Genomic DNA, 23747 nt, shown 5'->3' with positions numbered 1-23747 from the left:
ATCTATCTGCAACAGTGGCCTACAGGTCATTTAAAGTATCATATCAAAGAGGTTTGTACCAGAAAACAGTAAATTTATTCTCTAACATGTCTCTCTAATCTGAATGGACTGGATTTCTTGTGAGTGGGCGTGGCTTCCGCTCATCCAACTGACATGCCCACCGAAACCTAATTTTTTATGAGTTTGAAGCTTAATTTTATAAACTTTGAGATGTTTTTCATGACTGAAATTTGTTCTTGAGTGACACACCAGACCTGGAATCAAGATTTTATGTCTTTACAGGAACTTTAACAATCACTAACATTAATTTCTCACCTCAAAAATTCTCAGAAGGTAATTTATTAATTAAACAGTACCAAAAAGTCTAAAAATTCTCCATTGCTGCTGTGACATTTCACATCTAAGTCCAGAGTTGACTGGAAGTATATTTTCGAGGCGGAAGTCACAAAAATTATGTTGTAAATTAATAGTTTAATTCATGTTCATTGTTGTCATTTGATCATTTACAAACATTTTCATCATCACATTTGTTTCTTTCACCCTTAAAGCCTCATTGCTTAAATGATAATAAAAATGTTTGAGCCGCCCTATTTTCATCAGATTGTAAGTTTTCTTCAAACTAATCAAAACAATTAATAATTTATCACTTAATTATTTAATTTACATAAGTTTTTAATAAACTCCACTTTCATCATTGACTCAACTTACCTTTGCCAGAGGGCTCTTTTGCTGTTGTTATGCCATAGCTCACCCCCACCAAAAATGATCCTATTATCCAAACATTAAATAATACGGTCGAATTGTTTTTAAAAAATCTTTTACTGGCGCTATGCTGGTTTGTTTCAACAAAAAACTAAGCTAACTAACCAGCTGATATTTCTCAATATAATACTGCTTTAGAACGTCATCATTGATGTTATCATTTGACATTTGCCAGACTTTTCTGAACCACTAATGCCCGAAACAAATTAAGGTGTGTCTTCCTACAAATTACCAAACAGGTTTGCATTGAAGTAAAAGAGAAGCTGGCACCAGGAAAGGTTTTAATGTAAACTAGATGATACCAGTTTTATTTGTAGATTACACTCTGAGAGGAAGAAACTTAAGACAAATTAATTTCAAAAGGATAACAAGTCAATTTTTCTACTGTGTTCAAATATCTTACATTGTCCATCTTTTTCTTTCACAAGCAAAAATATGTCTTTGTACACACATCTTTTTAGAAAGAATATTATATACATCATGGAAACATTACATGCCACTGAATTTCTCATGTGGGAGGAGGCAGTGCTTTTCATGAACCACCCTCCTCTGTCTTTGTGAAAAACTTCAAGTAATCTCTTATAAAAAATAGAACATTTTTTTGTGCCTCTGAAAAAGTTATCTCAAAATACATATATGAACAGCTTTATAAATTGGCAATGCATAGCCCCTATTATCACTCTTACTTCATATATGCAAGAAGCATAACAGAATGACAAAGCTGTGAATAATAAAAAAAGAAAAAAAAAACAACAGAATCTGTGACTTCAGAAGCAGCACAGGTTGTGGTTGAGGGATGAAGCGCTGGTGTGTTTATCCGGTAAAATGTGCTCTCTTCAAAGAATCCCGAGCTGTCCGCTGTAAACAGTTTAGAGAGGATGAGGAGATTTGTGAAAAGCTGTGAAGAGGACTAAGGCAGATTTGAGAGTGACTTGCTTCTCTTAAGAGGAAAACAAGCGAGGTGTGGGTTGGCTGAAAAATGCCTCTAAGCTTGGATTTTAAAAAAGCCTTTAAGAGAGAACATCTGATTGCTGAGGTGGAGCAAGAGGAAGAAGGGCACAGAGGTTGGGAGAGAGCTGGAGTTCCCTGCCGAAGTTTGCTCTGCTGCCAGAGCTGTCGGTGCGTGGCTGGCCACAGGTGGGGGTGGTTAGCAGTCACTGGTTTTTGCCCTGTTAGGAGAAAGAAAGTTAAAGATTGGGGGAAAATTCTATTGCAGTTCAAGTGAAGAAATTCATACTACAGATTCAAGTTAGTATTTTGAAATGGCTCGTATTATCAGACAAATCAAGGCCACAGACAGAAAATTTTTGGCAGAAGCTGTTAAATGACACACATTCTTGGTTCACTGTAAATGGATTAATGATCAATGTTAATAATTATGTCACATAATTTTAGATGTTTTAAGCTGTAAGCTAAAAGAACTTTGACTCTGTTATTGCTTGGGTTTGATGATCTGTCAGCTAAAAAGCAGATCCCACTGCAAGGTTTTCAAATGTGATGAGCGCTTCTGATGAAACATTATGATTGGGTAGGGATCATTAGTTAGTTGTTTTATTCAAATAACTCTAAACTTCAAAAACTGCTCAAAATATACAAACCCCACCTTTGCATTTTTAATTATTTTTATTTTCATTATTGCCCAAGTATTCCAATGTTCCTTGTCATATGATCTAATTGTAAGATCTCCGTTTTTAGAATATTAGAATTTATTTGATGATATGAAACATTTTGGTGTTACAAAAATGCAAAAAAAGCAAAATAAAAATCAGGAGGGGCGCAAATACTTTTTCACAGCACTGTATACTGTGTCATGCATCATCTAAATTAAAAAAATGTTTTTAAAGTGAGCAAATTCAGTCCAAAACATTTATTAGACAAAGATTAGACAAAGATAACCCAAGTAAATACAAAATGCTGTTTTTGAATGATGATTTCATTTAAAAAAAAATCCAAACATACCTGGCTCTATATGAGAAAATGATTGCCCCTTTGTTAAATCATAAATTAACTGTAATTTACCACAGTTTTTGAAAAGCTGAGTTTAATTTCACTGGCCTCACTCAAGCCTGATTACTACCAGACCTGCTGAATTAAGAAACAGCTTAAAGAGAACCTGTCTCACCAAGTGAAGCAGAACTACAAGAACTTCAAAAACAACACATCATGCTGCAATCTGAAGAAATTCAAGAAAAGTTGAGAAGCAAAGTCAATGACAGTCTGGAAAGGGTTAAAAAGCCATTTCTTGGGCTTTGGGATACCAGGGAGTCACAGCGAGAGCCATTACCAACAAATGGAGAAAACTTGGAACAGTGGACTGCCTACTAAAATTAACAAGCACATCGACGACTCATCCTCACGTGACACAGTCAGTGTCATTGTTCATGATTCAACAGTTAGAAAGAGACTTGTCAAAAATGTCACTGGGACAGTTCCAAGGCCAAAACCACTTCTGACCAAAAAGAACTCAAAGGATCGTCTCATATTTGCCCAGAACATCTTGATAAATCCCAAGACCTTTGTGAAAATATTCTGTGGAGTGACAAGACAAAAGTTGAACTTTTTGGAGGGTTAGCATCCTGTTACATCAGAAGTAAATCTAACGCAGCATTTCATAAAAAGATCATACCATCAGTCAAACATGGCGGTGGCAGTGCGATGGAAGGACCTGGACCAGGTCTCTACCAGAAAATCCAAAGGGAGAATGTCTGGCCAACAGTTTGTGAGCTCAAGCTCAAGCGCACTTAGGTTATGAAGCAGGACAATAATCCGAAACACACCAACAAGTCCTCCTCTGAATGGCTTAAAAAAACAAAATTAAGGTTTTGGAGCGACCTAGTCAAAGTCTAGATTTAATCTGATTGAGATGTCGAATTACCTTAAATCAGGACAAGAATTTATGTATTTACCATCCTTACAGCTCCTATGAAGAATGTTTTCAGCTTATGTTGTAATTGATGCCCTGTTCAGATAAAGCGGCAACTAAAATCTTTGCAGATTTTATTCAGTCTGTTCTGTCAATATTAATTGTAAAAAAAGACTGCTTCTCAAAGGGTGCTGCTTATCCCCTAGTAGTTGTTTTGCGGATGGTATCTCCTGCTTTAGTTGGTCATTGACTGGCCTCAGTAGTAATTCAAGTCCGTTTCATTACCATCTAAACACTCCTTAGAATCATACTGGCATGAATAAAAGAGGACCCCCCTCCACCTGTTGTACAATATTTCACTCAAAGTTCTGTTGCACCATAACCCATGCATTTACAGTAAGATGCTTCTCTGTCTGATTATCACAGCACGTGTCAATAGGGCATGTTGTCTGCAAGTTTGTCTGACTCATTTTGCTTTTTAAGCCTAGATCCTGATCCCACTTTGTCCAGGTGTGTTTCAAGGAAATCTCTGTCCTATATTCAGGCAAGTGACGTATTTTAAAGATAAAGTACGCCCCAAGGTTTCATTTTACATTTTCATTCATTTTTTCCTCTGGCCTTGCAAATTTAAAACTTGCTTTTTAAATAACAGATGTGGTTTAGAGAAGTTACAAAGTAAGTGGTTGTTGAGCACAAAATCTTTAAAAACATTTGACACCATATTATATCCTGACCCAAGGTGACATTGCAGAGCTTAAACAACCATAAACCACAAATGAACACACGCACACACAAACACCATGCTAGAATGCAGCCAAAATTAACCAAACTCCAAAACCACACGAGCGAGGAAAGTCACAAAAACAAGAACAAAACCTCAACTGAAACTAAAACACAGCAGACACCAAGCACGCACACACACCTCTTGGTACAAGAGTAGCCGTTTTTTTTCTCTTTTGTAAAGCTGTGGGTAAACTTCGTCCTCTAAATGTGCTCTTCGTGGTTGTTGTTGCTGTCACAGAGGGGGGTAAAGACACACTGCCCCCTTTGGACAGGTCAGCTCTTGTCATGTGCAGCAAATGCAGCCCAGGCTGTCCGAGAAGAACCACAACAGCAGAGTGAGACCTCGTCAGAAAAGCGTTACCATGCTGCTACTTCCAGCTTACTGGAACAACGCTGACATGTGACACAACAAAGGCACTCTTCTCAGAAATGACTTTGACAGCTGTTTTTCAGAGGCGCACACTCATCAGAAATAAGTGCTGCATCAGGTCTCGCTGATTTTACCCTTACATGCAGGAGATGTCACATAGCCTCACTGGTGGCTACAGACTAAATGGATGAGAATTTGAAAAGAAAAGAAAGAAACTGAAGCCTCAGCTGTACTGAAGTGTAACTTCTATTTTCAGGAGGTTGAGTCATACAGAAGGAAGCCCTCTCGTTCTGGTTAAAAGAACTGAGGCTTAAAACATGACTCACATCTTTTCTTCTTTAAAATCTCATTTATATCTCCAGATTTAAAATATGATATGTTAACTTTCGTTTTCTTTTCACAAAGGAAACTGGAAACTAGAAGTTTGGAGAATGAGATCCCATTAAGCAATGACAGTTTAAAGTAAACCTGTTTGGATAAAATACAATTAGAGTCACTCTGGTTCGAGGCATAATAAACTAACAAAAGCACTAAAAACGTAAGTGTTGTTGTGTAAAATGTAAGTGTTATTGTGTGAAGATAAGATTCAACCAAAGGAGGTGATCACCTTTTTCTCTTCTTCTCTGTGTCATTCGTCCTGGGCTTGCTTTGGGGTGTTTTGGCTGAGGCTGATTTGGAGATGCTGTCTTCTCTGCGTCGTTTGCTGCAAAGACAGGAGTAAAAGGAGAAATGTTGTTGGTCTGAGTGAAAATGGTGTAAACAGTAGGGGAATAAAAGTTGCACACTACCAAAACATGACCACATTTGAAAATGACTTAACTAATAACACTGAGTAATTCAATTTCTTACATTTTATACAGTTTATCTGTCTGCAAACAGTATCCCTTCTGATGCATCTCGAAAATACTTGCAAAATGTTGCATTATAACTTAACCTTTTTTTCTTTTGCCAACCCTATTTCTAAAAAACAGTCAAGATTTGTTGTCACACATTACTTCTGGTAGTCCATTTCATTTCCATGAATTCCTCTGTTTTAATTTCTTACATTTCAGATAAATTCTTCACTGTCATGGAACACTGCCATATGTTGGGTGCATTCATTTAATCCTTTGTTGAACAAACAAATCATTGGACCAGTCTTGTGAAGATCTGGATTTAAGAGGATTAGGGGGGTAGTCTGAAAGATTGGGTGGATGAGGGGTTGCCGGAAGGATGAGTGGGAAGACTTTCAGATATGTAATAATTTTAATAATATAATCATCCTATGCTTAATACACTTTCTTTTATAATAAATACTGCTATTGATCGTCTCTGTGTCGGCCCTCTGACTGACTGCAACCAGTCTAGCGTACCCCATCTCTCCACCAATAACAGCTGGGACTGGCTCCAGCTCTCCACGACCCTGACCGGGATAAGCGGTGTAGATGAAAGATGGATTAATACAGCTAACTTAAGAGTGATGCTCTTAGAGTGAAGCTCTTCACAGCTTCCTATCTGGCCCTTAGAAGATTATTAAATTCAGGAGGAAAAACATTACAGGCTATTGTTTAACATTTCTAGGTCTTCCGGTCTAAATAACTACCACCTAAAAACTTGTCAGAAAGAGGCATTGCATTTCTGTCAGCTTGCATGATAAACAAACTTATCAGTCCATTCTTAATTAAAAGTGCAATTTTTTGCATCAACTTTTCACCTCAGGCTCTTTGAGAGTGCAACTTCTCCAAGAATCAAAACAAAAAACCCGTTTCCTGCATGTGTTTGTCAACAATTATGACACAGCTGATAAGTTTAAACTCAGGGATGTGCAACATGACAGCCCCAGAAATATGTAGCGAATATATCTTAATCACCCCCTTGTGGCTGGTGAAAGATGACAGCGGCTAATCTGGCTGAAAAAGACAAAAAAAAAATTAGATGAAAATAAAGATATATATACACCTATTTACATAGAAATATTAATCTAATTAATTTGTTTATTTGAAAGTCTGGCCCCTGTACAAATGTAGTTGATGACCCCTGTCCTAGATCAAAGGTGATAATACATCAATCTTATCGTAATAATCACCCTGTTTGGATGTTTCAATGTAACAATAAAAGTACATCCTAAAGTGAACACAACCTGAAAAAAACATCCTTTCTTCACTAAATTATTTAAAACTGTGATCATGATCATCATGCATGTTTTTTTTTTCACTTTACTCACTGTGCCGTGCTGCCGTCAAGCTCCTGTTCTTTACAGGGAGGCTGTTGTGGTACTTTGCCATCCTGTCTGTAGTCTCCCCCCTCCTCCAGCTGACCCCCCTGCTGGCTGCCGTTACATCGCTCATTCTGACACCTGGCCTGGGGTTGACCTGAGGGTGGAGACTCCAGTGTGGGCTCTTGATCTTCTCTGGATAACTCCCTCCAACAATTCTGAACGGATACAACAAACAAAGAGAAAGGTAGAAGATAGTTTACTTTTTGTTCTTATGGTAATGAAATCCATTAACAAATGTATTCCCTATTTTATTTGCAAATGACCTTAATTCTTTAAAACGCATACTGGAGAGATTAACTTCTGAAAGGTTTATTAAGTGAGAAAATGAGACTTACAACAAGAGCTATGATCATAAAGATTTCTTCATACCCTGCAGTATGATAATGGCTTGTTTTAAGTTCTTGAGCAATGTAATAAAGCTCAGAAAAATCCCTTTCCTTTTAGAGCAAACCCAGCAACAGGAAGAGGCTGATAAAAGACAGTATGAAAGAATTTCACTTTCAGCCACAACAGGAGGAAGTTTTCAAGTGTGGTTCAGATAAAATTTACATAAAAACCAACCATTACATTAACCATACAAACATAAAGTACATATAAAGGAAACGCATCCAAAAGGAAAACATTAAAACTGTTAAGGCAAGTTGCAGGACCAGACTTGATGGCAATACCGAAATGGACAAGAGACTGAGGCTGGGAGGGATGCAGAGAGATGTGGAGGCCTTGGCCTTGCATATGGGGCGATGGGCTTGCTGGTCAAGGTAGTGTTGCACTCACGGTATCTAAGCATGTGGTTAAAAGTCTGAGTCTTTCAGTCCTTAGTCCTCCCCATCTTACTATTCTCTTGAAGGCCTGGGCGTTAACTGAATGCTAGTCTCCTTTGTGACTCTCTTCGGCACATTTTAAGGTATCGTTGACATGACTGTGTGTCTAACGCTAATGTGTTTAGAGGACGGTAGGATGGGAAAGGTCGGCTGCTGGATATGGGAGTGGCAGCTGTGCTTTTACAGACACCTGGCATGCTTTCCCGGGCCTGATCCATCTCCCTGCATACTGGGTACCCAGGACCCGCTGGGTGGACCAGACCTCGCAGGCAGCCTAATGTGTCAGGAAGGAGTCAGCTGGGAGAACACCTGGAGAGATGGGGCATGGGCTTGGTGCAGCTGACTAATATTTAAAATTCAGAATTACCTCTGTAATTCTGATGATGATCTGTCATCTTTCAATCTGCTTTCAATTTGAAAGCAGCTTCAAGAAATCAACCACAGAAAAATGATAAAGAGGCAATGTAAATGTGTATTTGTTTATCCTTGGCCCACAATTACACAGCCTTACAGATCAATCTACACATGTGAATCATATTTTTAAAGGGCAGGCTAATACATATTAACATCCCCACTAATACACACCTACATTTTATTGTATCAAACATCAACAGTCAAACAACAATCTTGATTGAGCAACAATCAAATATATTCAAACATTTCTATTTAATGACTCAAATCCTTGGCAAGTTACTGGCTTGTCCTTGAGATTAACACGCAGCCACTTTAAGAGGTCTAGTTCTGAGTTCGGGGGAATCTTGAGTAGCCTTGTCTCATCTTTCTCCTGCTTGTAAATTATGTAGAGAAGCTCATGCAAATAACTGGTCCACTAATACAAACCTCAGGTAATAAGTGCCATGAGAACAGCACATGATGCCATCTTGTAAATAATCATTTATGTTTATGTTTTAAATTGAGTTTTTAAAAATCTAACTTAATTAAAAGTGTGTTTCAAAGGGCACTAATTAAAATGTATTTTTACTGCAGTAAAACAATAGACAAATTACAAAATTTGAAGTCTATCTTAATTAAAATCCCATACATGTTATGGCTAATTGATATTTGGAAAACCTGTGGGATTAAACATGGGACCAACATTTCTTTAACAATTTAAATATTTCATACCAATAGGCCTACTTTTAACTCAGGCCTACATTGTTTTTCAAAGAAAGAAATGTGACATGCAATTATAATTTTCAATCCTATGATAAGGAAATGAACTGCAGTACATACACCATTAATAATGAATCAGTATTAACTTTAGGTACAGATGCATGTCATGTGTTTCTCCTGAATCAAAAAGCATCTTTTTTCACCATTTAATGAACACTGATTAATCTGAGGGTAGCTGATAGCGAAGATGAGCTTCATTGGACTGCATCGATATGACATGAGACCTCAGCTGTTATACTCAGGCCGCCATTGAACAGATAAAATGTGCATACGCTGAGTGAGAAAGCATTTTTTGTTTCCATAAAATATTTTGTTTCTTATTTAAATAAAATGAAATAAATTCAGATTTTTCAGATGATTTGTTTACTGTGAATACTCATTGGGCAGCCTTAGTTTGAAGCGTAGCAATGAAATGAAGTTAGATAAAACTGTTTTTGATATGTGATTCTGGTTAGAAACTTGCCATATTCCAGAGAATTGTAACTGCTGTAAAACCTGTAAATAGCAAACCATGGTCCAGATCCATACCCAAGTGCCATCCAATCTGGATCCGTGTTTTCCTGTTATATCATTCTGCTGACCACTCCTCTCTCAACCTGTGCAGCTTTTTTACATTTACGGTGATCTGTTTTTACCTAAACAGCTTCTCTCCTTTTAGCGGTAGCTATATGTGGTTCTACTCAGCCAATCAGACGTTTCACTCAGACGAGGCATTGCTGGTGAAGATGGTGGGTGAGTGAGCAGCCTGCAGTTGCAGAGATGCAGTGAGGCTGGGAAAGTTTACGAAACACAGTGGAGAAAATGAGCTAGGGAAGAGCAAGGATGCTGTTTTTTTCTTAAATTATAAAAGATGGCAACACCAAAGAGACTTCTTCATCCGGTTATATGTTCACTCTTCACACAGGCAGATTAAAACTAACATGTCTCTTACATTTTAATGCACTCATGACGATTAAATACAGCAATGTCAAACATTACTACGAGTCAAAGCACACATTTTTGAACAACCACACTGACATCTGATCTGAGGAAGTGGAAAATAAACGAACTTGGAGCCTGGTATGATCAATGACACAATTATTCTCTGATTAACAATCCCCCCTTACAGTTGTTTTGGCTTTAGTTTGACATATAAACCCCTTGATGACTCTAGGATTGTCAGGATTAAACTTTAACAGAATGATCCATAGGGCAAAAGACATAAAAAAGTACATATTAAGGCTGTTTTATGCTTTACGATTATTCTACTTTAAATTGGCTTTAAAAATTAAAACCTAGAAAACAAGAGAGAGGGAAGGCAACACCATATTTTATTTTATTTTCTAACCCTGTTTATGTGCACAAGGCCCTTCTTAAGAGCTGTCTATAGGTAGCCTATTTTGTGTTTAAATAACCTAAAAAAGCGTCTTTTACTTGCAACAAAAATACTTTATTTAGGTATTATTTAGTATCGCTACATTATTATGATTTTATTATTACCTTCAGTCCATAAAATATCGTTGTTTTCAATGTTTTCATGAGCTTGACTGAATTATGGTACAGGTTTGATGAAATTATATGCTGGGCCTTCAACCCAGACCTCCAAGAATATTAATTGATGGCCCCCTGACCTGAATGAGCTAATAATTGATCTTTGGTCAATTATCTGTATCTGTTTAATTTTTATACACTTTTGATACCTATTTTTTCTTTTAAATTGCTGACTTTAGCTTAAATACCAGGGCAACTTACAAAACCAGTATAAAATGCTGCTCGTCACGCAGAGCCCTTATAGGAAATTCACCCCATTCATTGTCTATCACAAATGGCCGCTTCACTGCATAGAAACTGCTGGACTATATAAGGAAATTGATGAGCCCAAATGTCTGAGTGAAGAAAAGAAAATGTTGTGGTGAGGTGGTGCAGCTACCTGTACAGATGAATCTCCTCTAATGTACTTTGCAACTTCAAGGACAGCCATGTAGGAGAAGCGCAGCTGGTCCGGAGTCTGGATCAAGCCCATACGGTACTTCCTCATGTCCAATAGGATACTTTTGATGTCTACTAACGAGGGGTCTTTCCTCTTGTCCATCTGAAGGGGAACAGTCATATAAATTGGCCCAGCAAAGCAGAATGAAACCTCTCTTCTCTAAATCATGACTCACTGGCTAATTGTGTCTTAAAGGGAAATTTAAGCAGGACACATTCTTAAACTGTTACACATCCCCTGTCTCTGGCTTATATCTTTTCATGCAAAAAAACGACAAAAAAGGAAGCAGAACCTACCAGAACGACACACGTGTCAACCAAAGAAAACGTTCCTGAACGTCCGATTCCAGCGCTGCAATGCACCACAGCCGGACCATGATCCACCCCCAATGCTCCAGATTCCCGCACTTTAAAGAGGAAGTTTAGAAAAGATGCTGGGGACTGTGGGACTCCAAAATCAGGCCATGTGGTATAGTGAAAGTGGTAGATTTCTCTTTTCTCTCCCGTCTGCGAAGGTAGAAAAACAGAGGCCCCACTGGCAGGTTTGAACAAAGTTTCACCAGTTTTGAGTGTGATAACATCAAGTTGTTTCACAAGTGTTAGATAGCCCATATGTGAAAACAATCCCAGTAGTTTCAGTTTCAATTCAACAGAGCAGGCGATTAAAAACTTGACACACCAACAAAACAACACAAGACACGTGTGGTCTTTATTCTCTGCTTATTTTCCTTGGCACTAGGTTTATTTTTGTTTTTTTATGAAGAAAAGTGTGGGTTTTTTTTTAGTGGGATAAGACAGACAGATCGCAGAAATTTAAAACATTAAAGTGTAGAAAAATCAAATTTTAAGAAAGCAAGTTGTAGCTAAAAATTCATAGTTAAAAATTGTCACATTACGGAAACTTTAACAACAATGATCCTCAGTGATGAACAAGGATGTTTCAGAAACCTCAGACAACAGAGATGCATGTGATCCCTCTTAGTGTGACAAGCCTGAACCATTTTAGTTCTCCTTAGCCAATTCTTACAGGGATTCCCCCTCGTGCTTAGGAAAACTGTGGCTTACACTTAGATTCTGCAGCTCCAACACTCTGGTGGTATAGTAGGACTTTGTGTCTTCTGACAACAGCGTGACCAAAAACCTTGTGTCTCTGAAAGTCATCTCCCTCTCCTCAGCCGTGGGCCAGTACTGGGCACACTTTTCCTAGCACAGAAGAAAGAGAACATTACTAGTTGGAACATGCATGAGGAAAAGCACAGGTTAGTATGAAGGCCTGGTTGGTCTTAGGCTAAAGGATGCTGACATCTAACAGGAGGACAGTTTGCTGGTTGGAATTGGAAGAAATGATGGATGTTAAAAAAAGCTTTTTTGACACCCCCCTTTAATAGGTACTAGGAGTGGAAGAAAAAATTGATACAACATAGTATCGTGATATTTTGTCTGGTGATATATTGTATCATCTTGTCCACCAAGTATCAATTTTTTTCAAATTAATTGCTAATATGTACTGAAGTCTATGATAATGGAAAAATAAAATAAATTGTTTAAGACAACTGTTTGTTCAGTGAGGTCGGCAGAGGTGACATTCACAGAGCAGAAGAAAGTTAGTACAACAAACATGGCAGCACTGGGGGGAAGGACATTAGGAATGCAAGCAGGCACAAATGAGATGGACATGGCACATGAGGTTTGCAAGAAGTGCTACATGAAAATAAAATATTTCAGAAATACGACAAACATGAGGGCAAGACTAATGCTAAAACTGCTAAAAAGTTGAAAAAATGGTGTAGATCGCAATATATGGTATTGCAATACTCAATGTATTGTAAAATGTTTAAAATTGCAATAATATCGAATCGTGACCCAAGTATCGTGATAATATCGTATCCTGGGGCCACTAGTGATTCCCACCCCTAATAGGTACTCACCAAAACATCATTTTTTTAACAGCAACAGCAGTAAAAGCATGTCACTGTCACATAACACACCATGTCCGATGCAGAGATGGCATACAAAACAATAAAGTCACTCTGTTTCGCTGAAAACAAAACACGGATGTAATCTGATTAGGGCTGTCAAAATTGACGCGTTAATGCGGGTTAATCCATCATCATGATTAATCTGATTAAAAATTTTAATGCAATTAACCCATCTACAGCACAGAATGACTCAAAATCCCTGAAATGTCTCTGGCAACACGTTTCAGGCAGTTTGTCCAAGTAGGGTTACCGTCAAGCATGCCACCGCGCATGCACAAATGGACCGTTGAGCTGGTAGTGACCAATCAACTTGATATATAAGACGCTAAACAGCATGTTGGCCCTCTCCATTGGAAATTTGAGTACAAAAAAAACAAACCAAACCAAACCAAAACAAAACAAAACAAAACAAAAAAAAGACGGAACAGTCGCCCGACATAAAGTGTTATGCACATTTTGCAGGAAGGAGTTTTCTTTTCACCGAACCACTTCCAGCTTAAAATACCACATTTGAGGCGTGGCTAGTGATGCTGGCAGAAGTAGCGAGTATTAAACGTGTCCATTTCAACTGTAGCTACAGCTGTGTAAATTTCTATGCACTTTAAGATATGCCTGAGTAAAATGTGACCAAAATTATTATTTACAGAACTTTCTTTTATTTTTTCATTCTATTTATTTTATTTCAATTCAGGTAAAAAAAAAATTCTATTGCCTCATGTTATGTTTAAATACAGCTCTGTTGTTGTGTTTTTATGCACTTTTTGATGTGCTTTGTCATGTTTCCAAATTTAAAAGGGAGACTATGAATAAAAGTGAATATTTTTCATCAAATTGATCTGTATTGTTTCAAAATTTGACATTACCAGCTGCTTTCTGGGTGCCAAACATGTCTGGCCCAGCTACATTTCTTGATTTAAAAATTTGGCCCAGTTGAATTTGTAATTGAATAGCCCTGGCATATATATATTCCCTTCTTTCTTGAGTCTGTTTGCTTATGAAACGCAATCAATATAGATTAAAAATGAACGATATTTAATCATGATTAATCCAAATTAATCCACAGCAACCCTGTGATTAATCTGATTAAAAAATGTTAATTGTTTGACAGCACTAATTCTGATCTAATCGCTGAATTATGAAACTAAAATATTTTATCATAACCTTGTTGCCTGCTGTCACCTTTTTTTGGGATTTTCTTATAAACAAATGGAAATATTTTGTACACACAAATAGGGGATTGGCTGAACATTACCGATAATTAGTAGTTCACAGGACTAATAACCGATCATTTGAATCAATAGTTGTCAGTGGCAATCAGGCTTCAGTGTTAACTGGACATTTCTCATGTAAAAGTTCATGTTAAAAATATTAATTTTACCTACAGAATAGGTCTGTGCTCAAACAGAAAGCCAATTACCCTTAGTTTAAGACAGTAGAAAAATCCAAAATAACACAAAACAGCTATGAATGCAAAATAAGGATTTTAAAATGTCATAAAAAAAATTATGTTTTCATAGCCCTACTTTTTTTTTCTCTCCCTTTTATAATTTCAGAATAAACACAAAATGCTTGTGCATGTATGAAAGGACAAGTGCTCAGTTAAGAGGCCCCTAATCTCAATTATGTCCCTAGGCGCAACTGATAAGTTACATAACCCACCACATGGCCCTTAGTTGTCACAGCATCGCCACCTTCACCAGACCCAGACCCCATACATGCAAGCTCCATCTAATGACATCGCTGACGCTACCTACCCTACCACATTCCTTTCACAGGCCTCTATCCCAACCCCTCACAACTGATGGACAGTAAGAGCACAGGTGGAAAAAGTACATACCGTAAAATACCAAATAATAGCCTGGGCATTTATTTGTCTCTTGCTTAGCAAAAATTGGAGAAATACAGTAAATTTAATCAAACTATTTATTTACACCAGTATGAATATCACTTTTACATTTTTAAGACAAGATTACAGTACCATAGTTACACTTTTGTCTTCTTCTGTCAACTCAACACTCTCTAAACACTTTAAATACTGGTAAGGAACTAAACAAACACAAAGTTGACGACAGACAGTTTAAAGTTAATGTCATACTTTTTATTTTTTGGCTGCACCGTGGCATGGCCCGGAAAACCAGCAAGGGACAGGGGTGCCCCAGCCAATAAGGAGGCTAGTACTCGCAGCCAATCGGGCTCAGATCAGAGGGAGCGTTCCTATTGGCCACTGTAGCTTCCGTATGTCAGCTCAGTGAGAAGTTGATTCAGTGGCAGAATTACGGCGGTGTTCGGTCCTGTGTAGAATTTGTTCATGATGAGATGAAGTGTTTTCTTGCCTGTGATTCGGCTGTTGATTTCAGTGGAAAAGCAGAGGAAAATCACTCCTCGAGTGCTTTGCCACCGTGAGTATTCAATTCAGCAGACATTCTCATCCGCGAGGAGGCACGTAAAGAGAGGGGCGGAGCTACAGAACTCAAACAGGGAAAAGAACAGGAAGGGAGGGGGAGTTGGGAGTTGATTCTATATGGTTCTCATCTCATCTCAGTCACAAATGGGAGCTGTAAATAAATTACACCCTGCATTTATTTGGAACAGGCGTTTATTTGTCAAACTGTACTGCCACACCCGGCGGTTAATTGGGACCCGGCGATTATTTGGTATTTTTTACGGTAACTACTGTACTCAAGTAAAAGTACAGTTCCTTTTGTTAGTGGTCTATGAATCTGCTCAAGCAAAAGTAAAAAGTATGTCATCTAAAGTTTACTTGTACAGTCTACCTTAAACCAGCCCCTCATGATAGGATAAGACAAGACGAGACTGTTCTTTCATAAATTAATGTCTGATTTGAGATGTGGGTGTTTTATTGTGCGACTACAGTCAATTTCCCACCCCCCCTTTAAAAAATGATCTGTTTTCTTAATTTTGTACATTAAACCTGCTTTCTAATCTATTAACTTTACTGCGGCTCTTTTGTCCTCTTTTTCCCTAGTTTTGTTTAATATTAACACTTGCTTCTGTCATATTTGTTTTATAAAAAAAATTAACTGCATTTCTTGAATAAAAAAGGAATAAAATGCTATTTCTACATTTTTGGAAGAAAGAGCAAATACTATGATGAATACTGTCTTCATGTCAATGGCCAACTTGTCATCATGCAGTGTCTTTCATAGTAAATAGACAATGGTCAGAACTGTTAAGGAAAGGTCTATCATGTTACAATCCCTGTGCATAACCGGATAGCTGGCCAACAGAAAAGATCCATGTCAGGTCAATAATATCCATTCACAGGTGCCCTTTATCATCTGTTTCCAAGAAAACAGTGAGAGTGAATCTAATGGCTGCGCGAGATCCTCCCCAGCTGCTTTATTGAAAGAGAGAGACAGATCACAGATGCTGTGCATGAGAGGCAGACAAGATTGTGTGTTTTAGTGTGTTGTTTGTTTAATTGGAACATTACAGGATCAGTGGAAATAAAAGAGGCCGGGCTCCATCCCAGTCCCCTCCCATAAATCTGTGGCCTCATTATCAAAACACTAAATTCCTGTTATCCCTCTTACAGAGGAGGGAAGCTTCACAGTAGACCGTTAAACAGAAATCAGGATTAATCAAACAAGCTGCTTAAGTTACTTCACACTGTCAGCAGGCTGCGTACGTTAACAGTGTGTGAGTGTGTTACAGTCTTTCTGAAGTCTGTGTGTGGGTGTTTTTGCACTAAACAGAAGTCTTTTTTACTTACTGATCCTTTCTCGATAACTCGGTTAAGCATGATGACTGCCTTGGTCTTCTGCTCCCAGATCATGAGCCAGAAGTGTCCGCACGTGTTCCTGAGGGGGCCCTGATGAAAATAAACCCAAGCACTGTTTAGTTTGGGTCCAGCAGGAGAGTGGAAAGTCATCCACAAATGAATTGTTGCTATCTGTTCTGCACAAACAATAGTATCTGACTCAATTAAAGCATGAGCTGTGTGAGAGTCTGAGGACTGATGCAATTAATGTGATAACACAACAGAAAGTGTTTACTTAAAGGTCAGGACTGATAAAATTGACTTTGTGGTTAGGGTGAGAAAACTGCAATGACTGAGAAAAGTGAAATGTCACAAAGGTGTGGAAAATAGAAAGATGCTCAGTAATGAAACGCTGGCTAATGTCAAGTAAATTAGGTTTTCATAAACTGGGGGATGTGAAAAATAATGGCAATAAACATATAATGCAATTATGTTTGCAAAAAGAAAACAACATTTTAAGACTTTTCATATTAATGGTTATTATTTAAGCGACTGATAGTGTTAAAAAAGGACTGCAGGTTAAAAAAAAATCTGATTTTCAGTAACATTTTTAAACCAAACTTTTCTGCAAACGAGCATGAGCACACAATCCATGCAATCTAGACAAGGTACAGATGTTTTTCTGCATCTTTTAACTAAACAATGAATTGCCTAATGTTGATTGCCTAGGGCTTGTACTTTGTTACTGTAGTATCAAAACAGATTTCAGTACTGTTTGATTTTAATTTGAATTAAGCACCTTTAAAAATCTAGAATCATGACAACCCTTTATGCAATATTGCACAAGTTTCTATAATTTGAGGATATGCAAACATGGTTAAGAGCAAATTTTATCTCCAACTTGTATCTTCCTTTTGTTATTTTTCAGTTTTCTATATCTTAAAAGCTGATCAAGTTATTGGAGAGATCATTTCTCGTCAGTGTTGCTGTAAATTCATGAGTAGTATGGCATTTACTCTGCCTAATCCAAAAGCCTTGAAAATATTAAACAAAAGCATTTTTATGCCACATTAAGAGTCCCAAACTAATCCTGTGTGGTCTACATCTTTGTTATGTTACTTAAACAAGCTTTAATATTGTAATAGTAACAAAGATGATATTCATGTCCTTAAATGCTGCATTCAGCAAACTTTCTGAGGCTAAGCAGCATTCTAGGAGTAGTATTCTGGCATAGTGAGCAGCAGGATCATTTTTTTATGAATGAGTTCAATAGCCATGTCTGCCAATTCGGTGGCCAGGCTTAAAGGAAATTGCATGAAAAAGTGTTTATTAGTAACATAAATCCCAGTAGCTATAAAATTATTTGTAGTTATTTTGGCTGAAAAAGCCCCATAGTTTGGTGTCTTTAGTTGTTGAACTTAACTTTACAGATAATACTGAATAATCTTCAATAATGGCTGAAATATTCTCTTTCAGATGTAATGGCTGGAGTAAATTATTTAGGGTCACAAATGTTTCTTAAAAAACTCTCTTTGTTTCTACATGCTTAAGAAATAAAAAGAAGTCTGCGTGGTTCCCTAGTTATTACATAATAATAGCTGTGTTTTTTATTTTAGAAGTTAAACTCATTTATTGGAACAAACAAGAGCAACAATGATGCTGCCATTGTGAATGCTGCTTTTCTGTCTCAAAAAAAAAAAAAAAAAAAAAAAAATATATATATATATATATATATATATATATATATAGAAAGAGAAAGCAGCTTTCTCAAAAAATAATGACAGGTTTCAAAAGCATTTTTGTTCCCATGAAGAAACATCAGTGAGGAGCAGCTGACTGGGATCAATTCGTTTCTTCTTTCAGGCACAAGGTAACCATCAAAAAGGAATAAAAATCATATTACAAGGCATATCAGGTGACAGATTTACCCTGGAGGGGTTTTTTTGCCACAAGAGTCAAGACATCAATGAAGTAATTTTAAAGAGGTAGTGAACACTTTAACAGTTTTAGCAGCTGTACACTTAAGTATCTGAACTATAATAAAACACATCAATGCTGGTGTTATTTCTGACATTTGCACCAAACTGATAAAAATCTGCATATTGTGGCTTTTAATTAGCTCAAACAGACATCTACTTTTAAAAATCTTTTCTGAAAAGGCAGGGTTTATGTGACGTAGAAACCCAGTTTCTACATCACAACCTGTATATAAAAGGAAGAACGTTACCACTTCTAACCAACTTTACCATTCAGAGACCACTCCCATCCTCTCCCACACCTGCACTGCCTCTGAGAGCTCTGGCTTTGGTAACACCGGTGCTGGAGCCAATGACCCAAACAGGCAGTGCTCAAGACCACCACAGTCTGCCACCACACTACAGTCTGCTTCAGGGGACTCTGGAGGGGAAAAATCTTTCACCTAAAAAGACTGCTCTGAGGCAGCAGTGTTGCAGGACTCTGTCATTTTCTGGCAAGGGGAGTCACTGTCATTCTTGCCTCATCTGGAAAATCCCGTCCTTTTGCCCTCCCTCCTCTTGGTACAAAACTGCCCATTTTTGTGCATTTTTCAAAAGTCTGTAATGGGCGGAGTTAGCTCTGAGCTGGGGGTTTACTTACACTTTAAGATTATACACAAACAGCAACACAATATTTCTTTATTATCTTTCAAGGCTTCTAGCTTTTGCTTCTCTTTCTCTATAAACTGTTTTGGCGCTTGTGAGATAACAAATGTAATTTCGTTCAAAGTACAAGGCCATATGCTTATATAAGGTAACACCTTAAAAGAACACAGACCATATTCCTATTAAAAAACAAAAGCAGCTTCATTAAAGGAGGACACTGGTTACTGATTTTAAATACTGGAGAGGTTTTAAATAATGTTTTTGCATTAAATTCTTATTAATTAATAAGAAACTGTATTAATTAATTTTTGCATAAACAAAATTGAAAATACTTGTAATTCTTGGTAACAATCAAGATGATCAAAAATCCTTAATAGGCTAAAAACAAAAAAATGTAATGTGTCCTCTTTTCCCTCCAGCACTTTATTATGTTTATTGTTATGACAGCTATTTTGCAGAACCCTTATGATTTTTCTTTTTTTTAAATCTATAGTACTTTATCACGACTAGGATTTTTTTTTTAATGTTTCTGTGTCTTTTTTCTTTGGGATTTCAATATTTTTATTTTAATTTCTTAATCTGAGCTGCAACTGACAAAGAGCTGCTAAACTGACTTGTAACAATGACAATAACGATCTATTCTCTAAAACAGTGATTCTCAACTGATGGGTTGAGACAATAATGAGGGTCACAGGGCTGTTATTAGTGGGTTGCGAACTGGGGAAAAAATTATGGCAAAATATCCAAGATATACAAGAGACCCCGGCAGACATGTATCCATATATTTTGTTTACTCTGTTTTGTAAGACAAGTATTAAATTATTGTTTTTTTGTGAGCTCTTCACTGATTTATTGTGTTATCTAGGATAGAAATATCTTCAAGAAAATTGGTTATTCTTGAATAATGGTTTAATTCATTTGAAACCTTAAAAATATACAACCAAAATTTAAGTTATGACAGCAAAACAGAGGGAAAGAAATTGTTTCTATGAATGTCTTTCCAAAGTTTTGGCCTTTCTCTTTGTTCAGTATTATGTTTTGTTCCATCTAAGGTCTAAAATTAAACATTTTTCAGTGCATTAATTTAATTTTTTTTTTATTTGGGATGCAGTTTCACATCGCAGAGGTTGTGGTGGGTCCTCATCCTCAATCTGTTGCAAACCACGGCCCTAAAAAGATGTTTTGAAAAAGAAAAATGCTTCTACAACCTTGTAATTATTTAACAGTTTAAAAGATTTGGTGGATATTTATCAACTGTGTTCAATGAAAACATATGCTGGGCATTATTTACTTATCAGCTGACATTTTAAGTTAACCACAACAGCTCTCCTTTCCAGCCATCATGCTTAGAGACAAAATGAACACGAGTGGGCATGTAGTGGCATGTAAAAACTGGTCAACTCTACAAACCTGTTTGGACAACGAAAAAAATTTCTGAAGTTTTCTCTTCTTTGGAGAACATAATTCTGATTTATGATGACATGATATCAAAAGTACATGGTTTATTGTTTATGCATAAACAAGGAACTTAAGCCGTTATTAATTTGGAAGTTCTGCCCAATATATTGGCTACAATCCTATCTATACTAGTACTTTACAAATACAATAAATAAACAAGTGAGTATTTTCTGTGTTTATTTTTCTGTGATACTAAATGTATCACTTATGCAAATGTCACATTTTATAGACCTATTATTAGTCTTATATACCAAGAGATATAAGACAGTCGGCATGGTAAATTTACTGGAATAGGGTGTAAAATCTTTGGACTTGCCTGTGTTAGTATGTAACTCCTCTGGGCTTCCTCCATCACTACCAGACTTGCGTTGATGTAGTCATTTTCTGTGTTCCTTAGCTTCACCCGACTGTGATCGACTGCAGAAAAGGTGAAAAAAAAGGAAAAATACTTCAGGATCACTTGTAAATGGACATATTTAACCCATTAAAACCTGAAAACAAAAATTATAGCCAGAAACTTATCATTTTTTGGACTGAAATGATATTTAACATTTTACTGATTTCAAAAAATCCAAATTTCCATAAAATTTAACATATTTATTTTTTATTTCTCATTTGATACATTAGGTGTTTTTGGTAACCGATAATTGGCTTGAGGGCATTTTTATCATTTATCAGATTGTATTCACATGTTTTTTTAGTAATTTATTGATCATATCAATTAGATAGCAGTATCATAAAAGTATGTATCAAATATGATACAACAGGCTTTAAGGGTTAACTTGAGCTTTCTGTGACACATTGAAAAGTTTGGACCCTTCACAAAAACATTAACCTACATGGACTGACGTCTCTGTATCTGTTTCGGATGCGATTCTCTGGATACTTTGCCACTTTGTAGGAACATTCATGGGACTGATTCCTGATTTCCTGAGGACAACAGAAAACATGGAATAAACGTGAAATAACAGAGTATAAACTAGGGTTGTGACTAGAGGTGAGAGAAAAAATCGATTCTTAGATACATCGTGATGAGGAGGTGGAAGATTCTGAATCCATTTCTAAATGTCAATAATAAATAATTATTTACGAATTTGATACTGTGGAAAAAGCAGGAACAAAAAGGAGGAACTCTGACATGCAGCACATAACAGCAAGGTTTAGATTATCAGTTGTTCATCTGTGAGAAAGGACATTTTTGTGTTTGTAATTTCAGATTTGTTACAAGGAAAGGATGCTGCTACCTTTGTTTCAGTGCAGTTGTAAATTCCCAGTTTACAAACATCTCCCATTAGAGGATTTAATTTGTCTTTTTTCTACAAATCTAGTGTTTTTATCATGTTTGACACAGAGAACAACAGAAATGTAAGAAAAAAGAAAACAACAAGAACACCAAACTGCATCAATAATCGATTAAGAACCAAATCATAGCCCTATGAATCATTCGAATCGTAAGGTGCCCAAAGATTTCCACCTCTAATTGTGACAGCATCTTATGATTCAGGTAAATATCAGACCAACAACTTTGCAAATTTACAGGAATCCTAGTAACTCATATTGTGCCATTTCTTGTTTTCAATAATCAAAATTACAAGAAAACTCCTGCACACTGTCTAAATAGTGCAAATACGTTGGCAATGATTTGATAGCTACTGAAACACTACTACTGTGCAATGTTGACAGTGTACAGGAGTTTACCTCCAATTTTTGATGAATAAATTCTCTCCTTCATACCTGTGGTGTGAAATAGATACAGATTTTGTTTAAAGTTTTGATACGTTTAAACACTTAAGATCATTAAATGACATACTGTTTCGATTGTAAACACACAGTATCGAAAAAGTGGAAAAACTGGAAAACCTAATGACAGACTCTACGCGCTTTAAGCCCTGTAAATTATTCAGCTCTACTCTCAGATCCTGTCGTGAGTGATAAAGTCATATACAGTTAAACAAGTGCAATAGGTAAATAAAGCAGTCAGCCAATCACACTGAGCTTTAACCACATAGCTATGCTCATTTCACTACGCTTTTGTTTCGCTTACATTTACATAAAAAAGTGTGACGTGTGTCATGAAAAACAAAACTGAAAACGGTCTAAGTTAGGAAATATACGGGAGCCTTAAAGTAATAACACGGAGACAGTTTAAACAAAATTCAAATATGAGCTTAAGTTTCTGACTATTTATGTTAGCTCATGGCTAACTATGCTAACAGACTTACAAGGTAGAGTTTTTGCCACCGGCCCTCTGAATCTATCTCTTCAAACTCCTGGTCCATGTTTCCTATGGCAATGTCAGTCTTTTTCCCCCAATGAAAGTGGTATTTGTTCTCCTACTATCTACCTCATTACTTTTTCAGGTTAGAGTTGTTTAACTCAAGAAATGTTACTTCCCTACGCTAACGAGCTCTCGCTTGTTTGTCCGTTATCTCTCTACTGCAGTTGACATCTGAAACATGTACCAGTGCGCATGCTCCAAAAGAAGGTCCTTCAGTTGCGTTCAAACCAGACAGCAAAGATGTTCAGGGAGTCATCGAGATGTAATACCCAACTACACCACTCAAACCGCTACCGGTTCAAGAGACTGAAATATTTAAGGAATGTATATATCAATGTTTTTATTCTTATGAAAAAAAAAAACACACTTTAATGTTAGAAATACAACTTTGGGACGGCAATTTTAATTAACTGTCCAACGATTTTCAGGCATCCATCTTGGTTTCCTTTGGCAACAAGGGATGTATTAAATTAAACCTTCTCAAACTCAATTTAAGAACTTAATATGATTATAATATGATTGTGACGGCAGAATCAAACGTGACTGAATCTTGATCAGCTTAAAAATTAGTACGTTTCCGTAACCAAACACTTATATATTTATATAAACTTTGTAAACCTCTGTTTTTAAAGGTGCCATACAAATAAAGTTTATTATTATATTACTATTATTCTTCTAATTTTTTTTAAAATT

General features: G+C 36.7%; 1 protein-coding gene across 2 annotated transcripts; it reads right to left on the bottom strand.

Moving 5' to 3' along the window:
• Positions 1–1025: 1025 nt before the first annotated feature.
• ptpn2b (protein tyrosine phosphatase non-receptor type 2b) lies at positions 1026–23217 on the bottom strand. 2 transcript variants are annotated; one of them, XR_005993070.1, is made up of 11 exons: positions 22999–23217; positions 21616–21706; positions 21093–21193; positions 16710–16808; positions 12063–12200; positions 11295–11504; positions 10939–11100; positions 6982–7190; positions 5386–5481; positions 4548–4716; positions 1026–1931 (listed from the first exon to the last, which is right to left on the bottom strand). XR_005993070.1 is itself a non-coding variant. In XM_041808954.1 (10 exons), the coding sequence occupies exons 1-10, from the start codon at positions 23053–23055 to the stop codon at positions 1910–1912; spliced, it is 1185 nt and encodes a 394-aa protein (XP_041664888.1). In that variant the 5' UTR covers positions 23056–23217; the 3' UTR covers positions 1029–1909. The 2 variants fall into 2 exon arrangements, 1 of the variants encoding a protein (XP_041664888.1); XM_041808954.1 differs by lacking the exon at positions 4548–4716 and having other exon boundaries at positions 1029–1931.
• Positions 23218–23747: the final 530 nt, after the last annotated feature.

This window comes from Cheilinus undulatus, linkage group 16, assembly GCF_018320785.1.
Source record: "Cheilinus undulatus linkage group 16, ASM1832078v1, whole genome shotgun sequence".
NCBI classification, from domain to species: Eukaryota; Metazoa; Chordata; class Actinopteri; order Labriformes; family Labridae; genus Cheilinus; species Cheilinus undulatus.
This window is presented reverse-complemented; position numbering and strand designations above follow the sequence as displayed.

Excerpts from the sequence above, each read along its gene's own strand:
- ptpn2b (XM_041808954.1), bottom strand. The coding sequence starts at position 23,055 with ATGGACCAGGAGTTTGAAGAGATAGATTCAGAGGGCCGGTGGCAAAAA. Across the intron at positions 12,201-16,709 it reads GAGTTATCGAGAAAGGATCA|GAAAAGTGTGCCCAGTACTG; the intron begins GTAAGTAAAAAA and ends CTTCTGTGCTAG. Across the intron at positions 1,932-5,385 it reads ACAGAGAAGAAGAGAAAAAG|GGCAAAAACCAGTGACTGCT; the intron begins GTGATCACCTCC and ends TTCTCCTAACAG.